The sequence below is a fragment of the Dermacentor albipictus genome, chromosome 2 (assembly GCF_038994185.2).
Source record: "Dermacentor albipictus isolate Rhodes 1998 colony chromosome 2, USDA_Dalb.pri_finalv2, whole genome shotgun sequence".
In the NCBI taxonomy this organism is placed as follows: domain Eukaryota; kingdom Metazoa; phylum Arthropoda; class Arachnida; order Ixodida; family Ixodidae; genus Dermacentor; species Dermacentor albipictus.
The window spans coordinates 35,850,890-35,866,888 of record NC_091822.1 but is presented as its reverse complement, the minus strand read 5'-3'; the positions used below and the strand labels follow the sequence as shown (position 1 = coordinate 35,866,888).

The 15,999-nt window shown below is 46.5% G+C and overlaps 1 protein-coding gene across 3 annotated transcripts in view; it reads right to left on the bottom strand.

Moving 5' to 3' along the window:
• The window catches only part of Pi3K92E (phosphatidylinositol 3-kinase 92E), a 137,001-nt gene that overhangs the window by 62,422 nt on the left and 58,580 nt on the right, over nt 1-15,999 (bottom strand). For all 3 annotated transcript variants that reach the window (XM_065454689.2, XM_065454690.2, XM_065454692.2), the window contains exons 5-6: nt 6,956-7,132; nt 1,786-1,855 (exon numbers count right to left, since the gene is read on the bottom strand). In XM_065454689.2, coding sequence (XP_065310761.2) covers nt 1,786-1,855; nt 6,956-7,132 — 247 coding nt within the window. The remainder of the gene's footprint in view (nt 1-1,785; nt 1,856-6,955; nt 7,133-15,999) is intronic.

Sequence of the window (15,999 nt, the reverse complement as noted above, 5' to 3'; positions counted from 1 at the left end):
GTCATATTCAAATAACGCTCTAACTAATGTCGTGTAGGCCACAAGCTTAGATATAGAAGTGCGGGGTTTTACACGATTTCCTAGCATAAAGTTTCGTCAAAGCCGATGACACCATGTATTTCACATGATTGTTCCAGGTTAGCGTAGAGTTTAGATAGAATACCAGATATTTAAATGTGTCTACCGCATTTAATGCAAGATTCTTCGAGCATGTCTTTTCGCGTGTGACTCTCATCTGAACACATTTGGAAACATTTAGTCGCATTTTCTACAACGAGCACCAGTTGTTAATTTCTGGTAAGTTCTTTAGTGTTCGTTGATCTGCATCCGACTCAATGTGCGTGTATGCAACACAATCGTCGGCAAATAAACGACAACGCAATGAAGTGTTAATTTGTAAATCATTAGTATAAATTTTTTTTAAAAGTAGCGGCCCGAGCACCACTATCTGGGAAACTCTTGGGGAACGGATACAAATTCTGAGTTCGGGTTGCCCATGTGAACAAATCGAGTGCACTGTGTAAGCAACGTGTCGAGCCACAGTACAATTGGACGGTTGTCAAGAAGGCATTGGACCTTGGCGTGTGACACATGATCGAAAGCTTTATCAAAGTCAAGAAAAATCATGCCAACTTGTCCGCTCCTGTCTATTATATTGCCATTAAATGATTTGTAGTGTGAATTAATTGTGTCGTAGTTGATAAGTCACGCCAAAACGCTGCTGGCTGCTTGAACAAAAAATCGTTTTCCTCTAAGAAAGTGGAAAAGTGCTTGAAAACAAGCGCTCCAAGACTATGCTGTAACTGCACCGCGATGCCCCGATCTGTAGCTGATTACTTTAGGTTGTCACCAGATTTATGAATTCGCACCGCTTCGGCTGTTGTTCATTCCAAAATTATTTCCGCTTTCCATAAACTTTCGTTGAAAAAGATATGCAAATAATCTGCACAACCTTCAGCGTATTTGCGCAGAAACATGTTTGGTATGCCATCCGGACCGATAGCGTTTTTGGTGTCTAATTCAAGTAGAGCCGAAAAATGTCTCTTTAGCTTAAGTTTACATCCGGGGTAGCAAAACTGGTTTTCTGAAAAGATTTGGGCTAAGTGGTGCCGCAAAGAAACGCAGAAAAAAATCATTGGATGCATTCGCTATACGGTTACCATCATTGATGACATCGTCTTCAAGTTCCAATTTGCTAACACATTAGTTTTTCCTCGTTAGGTGCAACCAGAACTTCTTTACCGAATAAGCCATGGAACAAATTATATCTTTATAGTTATTTTTCACGCAACCGGCTAAGCCTTCGAAGCTTCAAATCTTTTTCGGCTATTCTAAGTCAACCGGGCTACTATATTATTTCTAATTTAAAATTTCCGGATGTTTGCACATTCCAAGAAAAAAAATCAAGCTTTGCAATTCTACTGCCTTTTCCCGGTGCCAAAAACACTGAAATTGTTCAAATATTTTTCATATACGTAATTTTTGCAGTCACATCACACCATTGTCTTGCCATAAACACAAATTGAACGACTAAATTCTATAATGTGCTTTTGAAAAAAAAAAAGCTGACTGGTGACTTGACTGGTGATGCTGACCGGTGAAGTAAACGGGAAGAATGAATTTTGAACTTCGCCAAACTCGTGGAAATTTGTCCAACTATATTTGTACTGATCGAGAAAGCGCCGGTTGATTTGACGTGCAATGACACATTAGCTTACGATTTATAAAGAAATAGACATAGGAACAACGTAATTCTTCAATGCCTAAATGTTTTGTTATACTTACTCTGAATATCGCTGATGGGCACAATCACAAATTGTGGTGGTCTGCCTTCCGAGATCTTGTCTTGAACGTACTGAAAGCAAGCATCAATTGAGTCAAGAGACACCTTGTGGCATAACTTCACACCAAGAGAGTTCAATTTTGCCGGTTGCGAAGTCCAAAGTTTTCGCCCAAATTTCACTGCTCGGTGACGTCTGCCCCAAGATGCTGGCATAGAGCCCCGCAGCTAGCAGACCACGCATAGAACTTATATTTCATTTGGTAGGCTTCATTCCTAGCTTCCGCGTTTTTCCCTCGGCAAGAATTAAGCCGTGTAAATCGCGGTGACTAGCCAGTTGACATGGAAGCATTTACGCAAAGATCCTCTCATCCTCGTGCGTATCGAGGTCATAAAACCACGAATATCCTCTCGCGAGTGTGCAAGGAGCGTCGACTTCAAACGAATTTTTCAGAATGGCACCAGTTCGGAGACATGCGCCGTCAAGCTTGCGGTAAAAATGTTGTTCCACTTACCGGCACAAAAAGAAGCTGTTTTATGCATTGAAGTTCATAGACATAAGTTCCAATGTATTTCACCGAACACTTTGAAAATTATTTTCTCGAAAGTGTTGTAGCCCTCAGAAACTGTTTCAAGTACGATAGGATAGGACTAACTTTAATAAAGTGCCGGCAACCTACGGTTTAACGCGTCGTGACGCTGGCGAAGCATTGACCCGGGGTTATACCCTACTCTGCACTACCCTATTTGGGCCCGTTTGTAGTGGGTCATGATGCTTCTGCTTTTCGAGCGCACTCCAGGCCTGCTGGACAGCCCATAGTTTCAAGTATCTTGCGAACTCGCCTGCTACAATCCGTAAATTGCAATATCGTGGTAAATATTTAACTAAACAGAGAATCAGTGCGAATATGTGCATTATATAATTGAACATAATGATTTCACGTAGAAGAAATCTCCACATCATCGGGTAATTTACCTCAAGGGTTAGAAATGTGGTGTCCGCCACAGGCAATTTTCAAAATTTGGTATGGCTAAAATAGAGACCTGCTATACAAGGTGTCCCAGCGAACTTTACCCAGAGTTTAAATATAAGCGAATGCTACGTAGCTGAACAGAACCACGGTACTGTTGTTTGCTGTCGCTTGGAGATGCTTAAATTATATTTTTAATTCTGCCTAAAAACATAATCAGTCTCAATTAAATAATCAACTTCTCAAATATTATAATTGGATGACAAGTTTCAATGAGAAAATTGTAGAGGGGCATGAAAAACTCCCAATACAGCTTTCTGTTGCTGGATACGTGCTGCATAAAAGTGTTTTTCTGAGCGTGAAAGAAGCCCGCAAATGCACACAGTTGCCGCGCGACTGGCCGCTCGAGGCACTTTGCGAGTATTCGAGGGCTTCTCTCACGCTCGCAAAGCACTTTTATGTAGCACGTATCGAGCGACAGAAAGCTGTATCGGATGTTTTTCATGTCGCTCTACAATTTTCTCTTTGACACTTTTCAACTAATGATGATATTTGAAATGTTCAGTAATCATTTTAGAGTAATTATACAAAGAGGCGGAATTAATTAAAGTCATTTGAGTGACTCCAAGCGACAGCAAACAACTTTACCTTAATTCTGTTCAGCTACGTGGCATTCGCCTATTTTTAAACTCTGGCTAAAGTTAGCTGGAACACCCTTTGTATATTGTCAAGTGTCACGCAGACGCTACTTTAAATTATGGTTAGATATGCTGAAGGTGTGAAGGATACTGGGCAAAAGCACGAAGTTTCACAGGATGTGCGAGAGTGCCGGCAACGAAAAGATCTGACAGGCGCCAAAATGGTGTTTATTACACTCTTTAGGTTCAGTAGCAACCTAACGGCTGTGACACACACAAGAGCTCGCTCAAGGAGGCCGATATAAAATGCCATATGTGGAGAAAAGACAACAAGGCCAATTAAGTAGCAAAAACGCGTGTGGCATTTAGGACACATCCTTCTCTCGAAAGTTGCAGGAGTGTTGAAAAGGCTGAAAAGCAATGCATCACAATGATATAACGCGTCAGGGCACACAAAAAACGCTGTTTTTATAGTACTTCCACGTGCCGCGGCACAAAAATTGCAAAGCAGTTCAATGAACTCGCTGCGCTGGGCTGGCGTAAGCACGTTACAGACGCCGTCTTGCGAAATTGAGGCGGCAGTAGAACTGACGGCACCGGTGGGAGGATGAAAAGTGTAGAGACGCCACAGACATTCGCGTTGTTAGAGACACGATGAAAGGAAACTACCAGGGAAATACAACCAGTGCGTTCTTTTAACTAAAACCTGCACGGCACTTGACAAAGGACCGCTAAAACGGGCCAGCCGAAGCCGAAACCTACTGAGCGTGAACCAGTCTTCCTCCCCAAAGCTGCACAGTGTTGGTGTAGTATTTACAAATATTACAAATATTTACAAAGGCGAAATCCTTAGTACGCTACGTTTCAAGGTCGCGTTGTTAGGTACAGAAAACCGGAGCGCTCCTGCCACTGCTCGAGCTTTCGTCTTCTTCCACATAGCTGCCGCTAATCGTGCCAAAAAAGGACAGTTAATTCATATGGAGTTAATGAAGGCACTCGAACCCACGACCTTTTGGTATTCATTAGGACATAGTTGATTAAGGCACAGTCACTTAAGGTAGCTTTAATTAGGACACTCGAAGCCGCAATCGTTGGTGAGAGAAAACAAGTAATAAGAAGTAAAAACGCATTCGAATGTCAAGTAATTGAATGAGTGACTCGTGAGCGCGCAGGCTCTGGCCTTCCCCCTCTTTGCCGTTTGCTAAAGTGACCGTAACTTTTTTTTATAGAAAAGCGCAGAACATTGGTTGCTTTTTGCACGTCATATGTTTAGAAAAACTGCGCATCTCGTGCCGTTTCCTCCGATATTCTACCTCCTCGGTACCATCGGCATAAGCTTGCGCAAGCACACCACTGCTCACGCACACTCCATGGATTGCAATGGGAGGCAGCCTTGTCCAGCTCCGCCTCGACGGAGAGAGGTCAACCTGATCATTGTCTGTACTAGTATTGCACCGTTGTGCCAATTGTAGGGTCATATATATATATATATATATATATATATATATATATATAGTAGGCAAAGAGGGTTTCTTCAGGCTACCTTTCAAACGTAAAGAACTTGAGTGGTGCTACAAGGTAAACAGAACAAGTATTTAATTTCGACAGTTTCGATCGGTGGACCGATCTTCGTCAAGGTTTACAAAAAAATGGCAGTTCGGCCGTGGTAGGGAAGACACCAGACCGGGTACCCGGTCGTTCGCCCCTCTCGGATTGATGTATGTAAGAACGACCGGGTACCCGGTCTGGTGTCTTCCCTACCACGGCCGAACTGCCATTTTTTTGTAAACCTTGACGAAGATCGGTCCACCGATCGAAACTGTCGAAATTAAATACTTGTTCTGTTTACCTTGTAGCACCACTCAAGTTCTGTATATATATATATATATATATATATATATATATATATATATATATATGTATATATATATATATATATATGGTGAGAGATGCTGCGCCCTAATCTATATATATATATATATATATATATATATATATATATATATATATATATATATATATATATATATATATATATATATATATATATATATATATTCTGTTTTTCTATGACTTTATTATGTTATTATGTTATTTCGTTGCTTTACTGGGCAAAATGCACATTTTACTACTTATTCTTTCACTTATTCCACTCATTTTACAACGTTCTTTGTTTGATCAGGGAACCACAAAAGGACTTGCGTGTTTGTCTACCATGTAAAAGCATGCGTCACGAACTCAATTTTTGACGCTTCACAGCCCGTGACCCCTTCATACCTGTCCCGGGGAAGGGGTCAAATACCTGAACACAACCAATGATGAGGGGGATGGTCCCGCAACCTCCCGAGCAGCTACCTTGATTCCAACGAGTAAGTTCTTTAGCCCTCGGGCTTTCCTTTCTTTTTAACACATTCTGCTCAATTTGTTCAGGACGCCACAAAATGGCTTGCGTGTTGGTCGATTATGTAAAAGCGCGCGTAGCGGGGACCGTTACGGTAACGGGGACCGTTACGTTACGGGCGTGAGCTCTGGTGTGATTGCGCAAGCCCATGCCATGTGCCAAAGAGTTGCGTATTGATCGCCGTGTGGGCATTTATAAGAATACAGGGCAGGGTGCAAGGAGTGCTCTCTATAGACACTAAAGTGTGGATACGCGTGTGTTTGGAGTTTGCGCCATACTATGGCTTCCTGTCGCGTCAGAGTATTATCAGGCGGTGGTAGTGTTCTTCGTGAAAGTCGATAGCGCTGCAGGATGTGCGCGTAGATTATTGGTATTGGCTCGGGCTGGAACTGATCGGCGCGTCCCTCTCGTGGCTACCGGTGTGCATGCGCTTGGACCTAGGCGTGTGCCTGCTGATTGCCGCGCAAGGACTCATGCCCCGGAGTCCACACGATTTTCATGAATGGTGGGAGCTGGTGCGCTCCACTCATTGTGCGTTGTGCAGCCCCGCAAAAATTTTCGCATGCCGCCTGAGAGTCTGTCAGAACTACGACGTACTCCCAGTGCGGTCTCGTCATGGTGGCTAACGCTCATTCCAGAAACTGACGACGCATTTATTTCGGACCCGTGGTTTTTGGCTACGACGCAGCATACATGCGATTGTGGCGTAATCTTTATGGGCATTTTTCTAATTAGCATACATAGGTCATCGATGACACGCATGATAGGCCAAGATGCTGCGCCCTTTGCTTCTTCGTCTCGCGTCTGCCCGGCGCTTTTCTTTGTCTTCTTTTTTTAAGAGTGTGGAGGATATACCAGGCGAGAATCTGACCGGTACCCGACCATCCAATCAACCGACTCATAGAGAGCCAGACCAACCGACCCAAGAGAAACCATGGAACGGTAGGCATAAAACACGTCCCACACAATAAAAATATAATACAGTACAGTATCATGATATAAAAACTTACTTCTGGCATGTTCTCATGCCCCTTTCATAATCTGTCGTATTCGTGCCCTCCCTTGTTCATTTCTTTTTTATATCCGGCATCTCTTCGCTCCCTCAACCGTGCTCACTCAATGGCGCGTTCGCTGACGCATCACCCAGAGGAATGTGCAAGCATACCTTGTACTGCAGAAGAGGCAGCTCCTCGAGCAGGTACTCTTCTCGACCGCACACCTTGAGCACGAGGCTCTCAACCGTGTGGCACAGGAACTGTTCTTCCGTGCTGGCGTTCTGCATGGCCTGCTGAAGCAGCTGTTGTGGGGTGGCGCTCACCGACGTGCTCACGGTTAACGTGCTCTGGCGAGACAAACGTTCGGCGGTGCAAGATTAAATACACCATTTCACATCACATACATGAAAACCTCTGCATCCCCGCACTTCCTAATAGGATGCACCTTGTGCACCAAGAGGCTCTCCAGAAACAATTCTCCAGCTTAAAAGACGTGCTCTATGTTGATACTGCCGAATATGGGAACAGAAATCATTACGCAATATCAGTCATTAACTCTCACGGCCAGGCCGCTGCGGCCGCCTCCATTCCTCGCTCTTCCTCGGAAGAGGCGAAGGAAGCGGCCATAGCCCTGACCCTCACCATGCTAAATTCATCAGTTATCGTTAGCGACCCCAAAGCAGCCATGCATAACTTCGGAGCAGGCAGGGTCTTTAAGCCAGCCCTTTCCCTTCTCTTGGCCCATCCTTTCCAACAAACTGTGGCATTAATCTGGACTCCCGCGCATGCGGGCCTTGCTGGAAACGAGGCAGCTCATCCCAGTGCCCGAGGATTTACAGTCTGGGCTCAGGCATCAGATGTATCGGACCTCGCCATGGAGGAGGCGCCGTTTACAGCGCGGGATCGACATATTACCTACCACGACATCTGCACACACTACTGATTAGACCATTTAATCTTTCCGCCACTCATGGGTAAATCCACGCGTAGGTGTGAAGTTCTGTGGCGACAGCTGCGGACTCGATCCTTTCCCTCCCCTTACCTCCTCCATCGCATTCATCCTTCCATTTACCTTTCTCCCTCTTGTAAGTTCTGCGTCTCTCCCAAAGCAGACTTAAACACATCATGTGGGGATGCCCTAATCACCCTCTTCCCCTTTTCCTCAAGCAATTTATATCTAGTGAGGAGCAGTGGGAGGCTGCCTTGCGCAGCTCGAGGACCGGCCTTCAGGAGGCCATCCTGGAGTGGGCTGACATGATAGAGGAGGCCTACTTCAAGTAGTTCCTCCCCCCACCCTCTATTCCGCTGCCCCCTTCCCTCTAAAGAGGAATAAATAATGTTTTTCATCATCATCATCATCGGCGGTGCTACGATGGAGGTGACAGGTCAAAGGCTCGTAAAAATTATGCGTTACTGCGAAAACATTTGAGGGAAGCTGCAAGCTGTAAGTGTTTTTGCAAACGGTGACAGTCAATAGGAAATGAAAACCACGAAGCTGATGCTGATGGTTATACTTCGCGAACCACCCCCTAATTCAGGGTGCGCAAGTACGGATTCGTTCCAAGGCAATCGTAATCATGGCTGAAAGAAATTTTTAAGTAAGACTTCGGTGAGCACATAGCATTTTAAACGGATTATACGTCGGCAGCTACGGATGTGTACAAGCAAATGATGTTCGCTAATGTTCAGTCTGAGCCTGATATGCACATAAAAGGACAAAATAATTTTTTGAGATATTATGTATCCAAGCCGCGATCTGATATGAGGTACGTTGCGGTGCCCGTGGGATTGATATTACCGCTTGAGATTCCTTAAAGTGCATCTAAATCTAAGTGAACGAGAATTTCTGCATTTACCCTTATTGAAATGCGACCTACTCTTGCTGCACCAAACCCACGACTTCGTGTTCCACAAAGCCACGCCATAGCCACTGGGCTCTGCAAGTGTACGTGAAAGAGAGAAAGCTATGAATACTACACGGAATACCTTGTACTTGGCGTCGTGATGAAACGATTGCAATGCAAGAGCAACGGGATACCGACAGATAGATAGAATAAACTTTATTGCCCAGCAGATAAGGGGATCTACCCGTCCCCCGACACACAAGTTAGGGGGTGGGTGCCACCGCCTCAGATGCACGCTGGGAGGTCTTGGGTCCCAGCAGCCTCTTCAGCCACTTGGACGAGCCGGAGCAGCAGATCAGAGTCCGAGCTGCGCAGCAGGGTCTCCCAGGTGTCTCTGCAACCTATATTGTGCGTCCCACCGGGAGAGTACCGGCATTCCCATGTTATGTGACCGAGCGTCCCATAACCGCGTGCGGATACGTATAATTTTGCAGTCGTACCCACGCGAATGCTTGTCTGTTGTTTAATTTCGGGTCTGGCGCGGATACCAGTCTACGATCCAATCTATAATGCTGCGTGATCTCCCCATATTTTAGCATGCGCTCTCCGCTCCCTCGGTCATCAATGGAGCCCCGTAGCGGATGGGTAGTAGAGATATCGAGCCAGTTTGTGGGCCGCCTCGTTGCCGGAGATGGCTTCGTGCGCCGGAGTCCAAAAGTATTTGAATTTTTCTATCAAACTTTCACTGGCCTAGGATTCTGGCCACTAAGGGCGAGATCCTTCCCTGGCTAAAATTTTGTATGGCAGCGATGACAAATGTCGCGTCCGTTACAGCGCAAGCTGACGCGATCACAGTTTCCTCGGCAATTCTTATGCTCCACCCGCGAAGAGTCGCAGCTGTCACGGGATTACCCGGCCACCAGGGGCGTAGCCAGGAGGGGGGCTTATGGGGCTTCAGTTCCCCTGAATTTTTTTCGTGCTGTCCATGCACCGCCGACCAAAGCAACACCAGGCGCCGGAAATCATTCTGGATTTTGTCTAGAATGTCTTTTTCACGGTCGAAAAGATATTTCACCGCGAACATAGGGAACTCGGGCTGGATTTCGCTGTAACATCCATGCACCTGGAGTCGCATAATACAAGGAGCCCCCTCCGAGCACAAAGGGCGTTTTGATGGCGAGCGGGCTCGTCGCGGCATATCGCGGAGGCCGCGGAATCTACGGAGCGCATGGATGTCAATTCCGAAACTTCATGGGTATAAAGTTCTCATAAACTTTTGATGTGAAAGGTGCATTGACATATCCAATGTTGGGCAGCTGGAGCTCATCACAAGAGATTACTAGCGACTTCTAATGTTTGTTACCTATACTCTTTATGTTGAACTGACAACACTGCAAAAAATAATCTATACACTTGTTTCTTCCCAAATATTTTACCTTTTTGTTTTGTCTATGATGTGCTCCGCTCGTTGTTCATCTTATTCTGCCTTGTTAAGTGTTCTATTTGTATACCTTATCTACCTTATCGTTTGTATTTTGTTGAATACCGTTGTTTTTTCATTGTTTGTGTAGCTCGCACGTGTATTTATGTATGGAAAAGAAAGTGTTCATGCCCGTCTGCTAGGCTCTCGGCTGAGAGCGGCTGTATTGTAAAATAAACAAACAAAAAATAAAGACTCTCCATTTGAGAGGTTCGCACCGCGTCTGTCAGTTCTTGCCGTGTGTTGTGCACCCCTAGAGCCATCAGTCTCTTTCGACGTCCACGCTGGGACTGCCCATGCAGATGGCTAATCCTAGCGCTCTTTTTACGCATTGTCTCATTACATAATCAATATTTTCTCTTTCCACCGCTTTCAAATTAAGATATGCCATTGCGTAGCTCGCCCTGGTGAAGATGTATGTCTGTATTAGTTTAATCAAATTTTTCTCCTTTAACCCTCGAGCCTTTGCTGGCCACCCGCCTAATTAGGCTCAGGGTCTGCATCGCGTGATTCTGCAGCCTCTTGACGGTCTCGACATTATGGCCGTGTGATTGGAGAATCAGGCCCAAGATGCTGATTTCCTCGACTATTGGTACCTGCTTACCCGCGACTTCAATTTTGATCTCCGACGGTGCATTGCACCTTAAGTGCTTCGGATTGTATATAAACTATTCTGACTTCTGCGGCGAGCACGCTAGGTCTCTCAGGCCGCATAATCGGCTACGATGTCGGTGGCGGCCTGTAGCAGGCTTTCGATGGCCGAATCACTTCCCCGGTTGACCCAGAAGGTGATATCATCCACATATATAATAAATTTTATAGCCTCGAGCTTCGCCAATTGCTCGGTGTGTTCCCTCATAGCCAGATTGAAAAGTAGGGGAGACAGCACTGAACCCTTGGGTGTGCCCTTACTCCCTAGCTCAATTGTGGGGGACACCAACGTTCTGAACTTCATCCAGGCATTTCTGCCCGTCAGGAAGTCCCGATGTACCGATATGTCCCAACATTCCTGCATGTACTCCGTTAGATACCTAATGGAGTCATCGTCTGAGTTCCCGAGCATTTTGTTCATTAACCCGCCAGGGCCCGGAGCCGACTTCGTTTGAAGTCTTACAATCTCTGCCCTCACTTCCACTTCTGTGATGGGGGAGTCGAACGCCTCGTTAGGCGCTCCACCATAGTCGGGAAGTGGGGTTCAAGATGTTTCCCCCACGTACGTCTCAATTAATTTGTACATGAAATAATGGTCGTTTCCTTCGAACGCGTGCCTCACTTTTACCAATCTTATACCGGATTGAGTCTTCGAGCTTTCGGGGTCCAACAAGTGCAGTAGGATGCTCCACGTCTTGGAGAGGTTAATGCTCTCCTCCATTTCGTTACACTTGCTGCCCCTATTTTGTTCGCATAATTTTAAAGTATAATTTTTGATTTCCTGGTTATGCCTCGCAATCCCTCTCCTGAGCTTGCGCTTCCAATTCTGCCTTTTGAGGCGATGCTCCGTGCTTTGTTTAGCTTCCCACATATTCAGAAGACGGCTGTCCGCAATCTCCGGGGCCCTGTCCCCTTCGAGCGTTTCTGTCGTCTCTCTAACACCCGATTTAATGCTGTCGCGCATTCCTCGATGTTTCTGATGGGCCTCAGTTCCTGCGCCTTCCTGATATCCCTGAACTTAACTGACTCAACGACAGCCAGCGCGCGAGTCCTGCGCGTGTTAAGGTCTTCTTTCAGTATGGAAGCAATTATGTAGTAGTCACTGCCAAAATTTTGATCCGAATTCTGTCATTCTAGACCTATTACGTTTTTCGAGAACGTCAGATCTGGAGATGTATCCTAACTAACGCTATTTGCCACCCTCATTAGACTCTCGCGGTTCTTGTGCAGAGTGAGCCCTAGGTCATCGGTATCTTCCCACAGCTGTCTGCCTTTCGGGCTTTGTTGCGTGTACCCCCCTTCCTGGTGATGTGCATTAAAGTCCCCACGATCAACAGTGGCTGGTTGCTTGAAATTTTGAGGGCCTTGCGAAGCAAAGCCTTGAATTTCACCTTCCTCTACCTGGGTGAGCTGTATAGATTTAGAAGGAATAGACTAGGCTCCATCTTTTTTCCGGTTGGAATTTCGACAAATACGTTCTCGATCTCCCTCGACTCTAGATCGTGTCCAATGGCCGCGATATTTCTTTTCACGAGCGTTGTGACCGAGGATTACTCCCCCCTGCCTCTGTGAAATGCCTGACAGCCTGACAGTTTTGCAGGCCCCCCAGTTTCCTGGAGGGCAATCGTCAATGGAGTTTCATCTAATAGCTGAAGGTACAGTCGCAAAATCGGCGGCTTGCGCCGGAAGCGGCGACAGCTCCACTGCCATATTTGAATTTCATTTGCGCTCCTGGCGATTTTGCTGCTGCGTGACGATATGCTCAATATTCTGTTGCCAGCCGTTTATGGCGGCCATCTCATTCCTTAGCTTTCGGCATTCCTCGGCCTGTTTCTGAACTGCCCCGAGGACAGCTTGAATTTGGATGTTGATATGGTTCATAAATTCATTCATCTTGGCCTCTAACCTTTCCAAATTCTCCACCCTTTTCTCTACAGCCTGAAAAGGGTTGGCGTCTTAAATTTTGCGTTTCATCAGTGGCGGGAGGGACGCCTCTGCGACCATCTGATCCTCTCCTTGCGGCAGTCCACATGCTACTGGGGAGGTCATTTGTCTAATGGGTTATTGCGGAGGAGGAGTTGCCTGCCTCTGCGGTTTCCTTAAGTTTTGGATTTCGGTCCATTCCGATTCGACTATCCCCGTTAATTTTTTGACCACTTTCTTTCATTTCTCAATTTCCTCCTCCCGTTTATCTCCCTGATTACTTTCCTGGAAGACCTTACGCTCCTTGCTCCTACCAGCGGCCCCTGGACTGGCTCCTGGCACGGGAACCGGAGCGTCCTCTGGTCGGCAGCGATGGTCTGCCTTGATTCGTTTCCAGACTTGGGAAATAGTCCTCGCGGAACTTGAAGTCGTTTCCCCCTTTGGGTTCGCGTTGTAGACTGATGTCCCGCACCAGTCGTCACTGCTTGTTCTATCTTCTCCCACTGTCGCTTCTTGACTTCCTGTGGAGTGCGGAAGAGTTCTCGACACTTTGGGTCTCCTTGGGCGTGGCCTTTGCCGCACAGCTGGCACTTCAGCTCACACTTGTGGTCACTTGACGGGAACTCGCGGCCGCCGCCACGGCAACGGCACTTGACGTTCGTCGGGTCCGGGCACACGTCATCGCGATGCCCGAGTCGGCCACAGGCGACGCACACTTCGTATTTTTTACGGTGCAGCTGGCATCTGTGCGTTACCCCGTTGTGATAAATCCACCTTGGCACCACTTTCTCCTTGAAGAGAATGAAGATCGACTTCGAATTCTTTCCCAGTGTGCAGACACATCGAGTCTCGGGTTATCCTTGCGGTTTTGGTGGTAAAGAATTTCGTCGATGGAGTATCCGAGCGGAACCCCGTGGATGACTCCCTTGCCGCAGTGCTTGGGGGTGGCCACGTAGGCGAAAGTCTCGACTTGTTCAACGTTGAACGTGAAGTGTTTCACGCTCACGTACTTCAGCTTCCTCGCTGCACTCATAGTGATGACGAGAACGGAGTGCTGTTTCATATTTGGAGTTATCATATCCCCCTTCTATTCGCGTGGGTTGATCCCCGACGACATTTTGATTATGTAAGTCAGGTAAGCTGTTCCATATTTGATAAGCTTATCTAGGCCGCGACGTAGCCGGATAACAATTTTCGCGGCGCCGTCTGGAATGCGCGTCTGCTGACGCTCGACCGACTAGGCCGCCAATTTCGTGCCTGCTTGCCTTTCCTGGGCTCGCTCTGTCGCAGTTTTCTTTCCGCTCTTCTCTTGCGGGATGTCTCTTCCTCCTTCGCTCGCGTGCCATTGTCCTGGTACCAAACATTCCTCGGGTGTAATCGTTCCTTCCACAATAACCATGATTCACAGCTTTCGCGCGACTACGAGCGGCAAACGAGCCACCGGTGGGGACGCCGTGGGCCCGGTCGATCGCGGTAGGCTTAGCGCCGTTAGGCTCAACTAAGCTAGGTGCTGCGCTGAACACACAAAGTCGAAAATGGCGAAAATAAAGTCCAACTTGCAGAAGAAACGGAATGCTCCTGGTCCTCTCGTGTTCCGTCGTCGATTGAGCACAAAAACCAGGAAAGCAAGATCGAAAGGCTGCCGAAAGAGGCGAAAATTCGCGGAGCCCATCGGAAGCGTGTCCGCTCACTTGGATAGTGGCGCCCCGGCCCGATGGAATACCGAGAAACCGTTCTCAGTTGGAGGGAAGCGCAATACCTATGGTAATACGGGAAAAGCAGGAGCCCAAATGACGAAAGTACCAAGGAGAAAATATATTTTAGCGTAAGCTAACCTTCCTATGTAATGTTGAAAACGCATCCTCTAAGCAACAAAGGAAATTGAGCGTTTTTTGTTGTTGTTGCCAGTCTCGCCTACGGGGTAAATTTGCCGATCGTGCTAGAAAGCGCCGAACACCGAGTAGAAAGGTGGCGCGTGGCCTCCGAGAATGGAAATGCGCACGTAATCTCGAAAGCTATTTCACTCAGCTTTCTGCTAGTCGGCTAGTCTAGCGCGATCGGTAGGCAACAGATTAAATAAACTGCGCATGCCCATACAAAAATGCTTCCTTACTTTCTTTAGAACTTTTATCAACATCCTATCAACTTTAGTAACATCCTATTGACTTTTACTTTTTAGTAACGTTTGTCAAAAGAAAGTTGGTTACTACTTTTCTAACTTCAGTATGTAAAAAGAAAGTTACTAGGAAGCTACGACACACTATTTTAATTTTTTAGAAACACGATTCAATAGGAAGTCAATAAAAATAATTATGTTCTTAAAGCACATAACCCAAGTTACAAAACATGCATGAATATTATTCAATAAGGTTATAATTATTCAGTGAACATGGCTGGTGCAAGACAGTCTTGTTTCATGGCCAGGTGTAAATTTCCACAATTTTCAATAAAATTTCTAGTAACACTGGTTACTAGAAAGTTGTTAAAAATGATTTAGTGAAAAATGAATATATAAGAGCATCTGAACTATAAATGAATATGCAAAGACCGGCTTCCTTTAAAAAAATTTTTGTTTTTTTTTTGCACTGTAACTGTTTTCCTAATTTTTCCTAATCAACTTCCTAGTAACAGATGATAGTAGAATGTTCATAGAAAAAAATTGCTTCTAATACCGGACACTAAGACGAAATATGGTCTCACCAATTCAAGATGAGGGCACATATTCTCGAAAACACGACAGCTAGTGCCATGGGAAGCGTGTATATGAGCGGTGATCATGAATTTGTGCTCAGTAGGTGTCAAAGAATCCCGTAGGCCATGCACATCGCACTAGACGGAGCTGCACGGACGGCACGCTGATCGGCTCGTGTTCGCCAACTAAAGTGGGAGACACACGGTCCGATTCGGTGTCCGATCCGGCGTCCGACGCGCCGAAACTGCAGCCCGAATCGAGGTATTTTGCCGTGCCGAAGCGCCGGATCGGACGTCCGGCGTGCGACAAACCGGGCAGATTTTCATCGTCCGACGTGTCCGACAACTGCACCGTCGTCTGGCCGCAGCCAATGGGAGCGCGGCTGGCATGTGACGTTCCCTCCACGGAGGCGGTGCTGGCTGGCCGGTTTCTCGCAGTTATTCTTTTTCCTTGCCTGCTGCAGTTTGTTTCTGACATGAAATAGTTACCAGTTCAGTAAAATTATCTCGAACGTGTGCCTGTTATGCAAACCAGCGCCTTGTACACTAGCACTAAGCTACTGGTGAGATCGGGAGCCGTGACGCGAGGGCATTTCGCGAGCAGACATCACACACCGACCGTCTG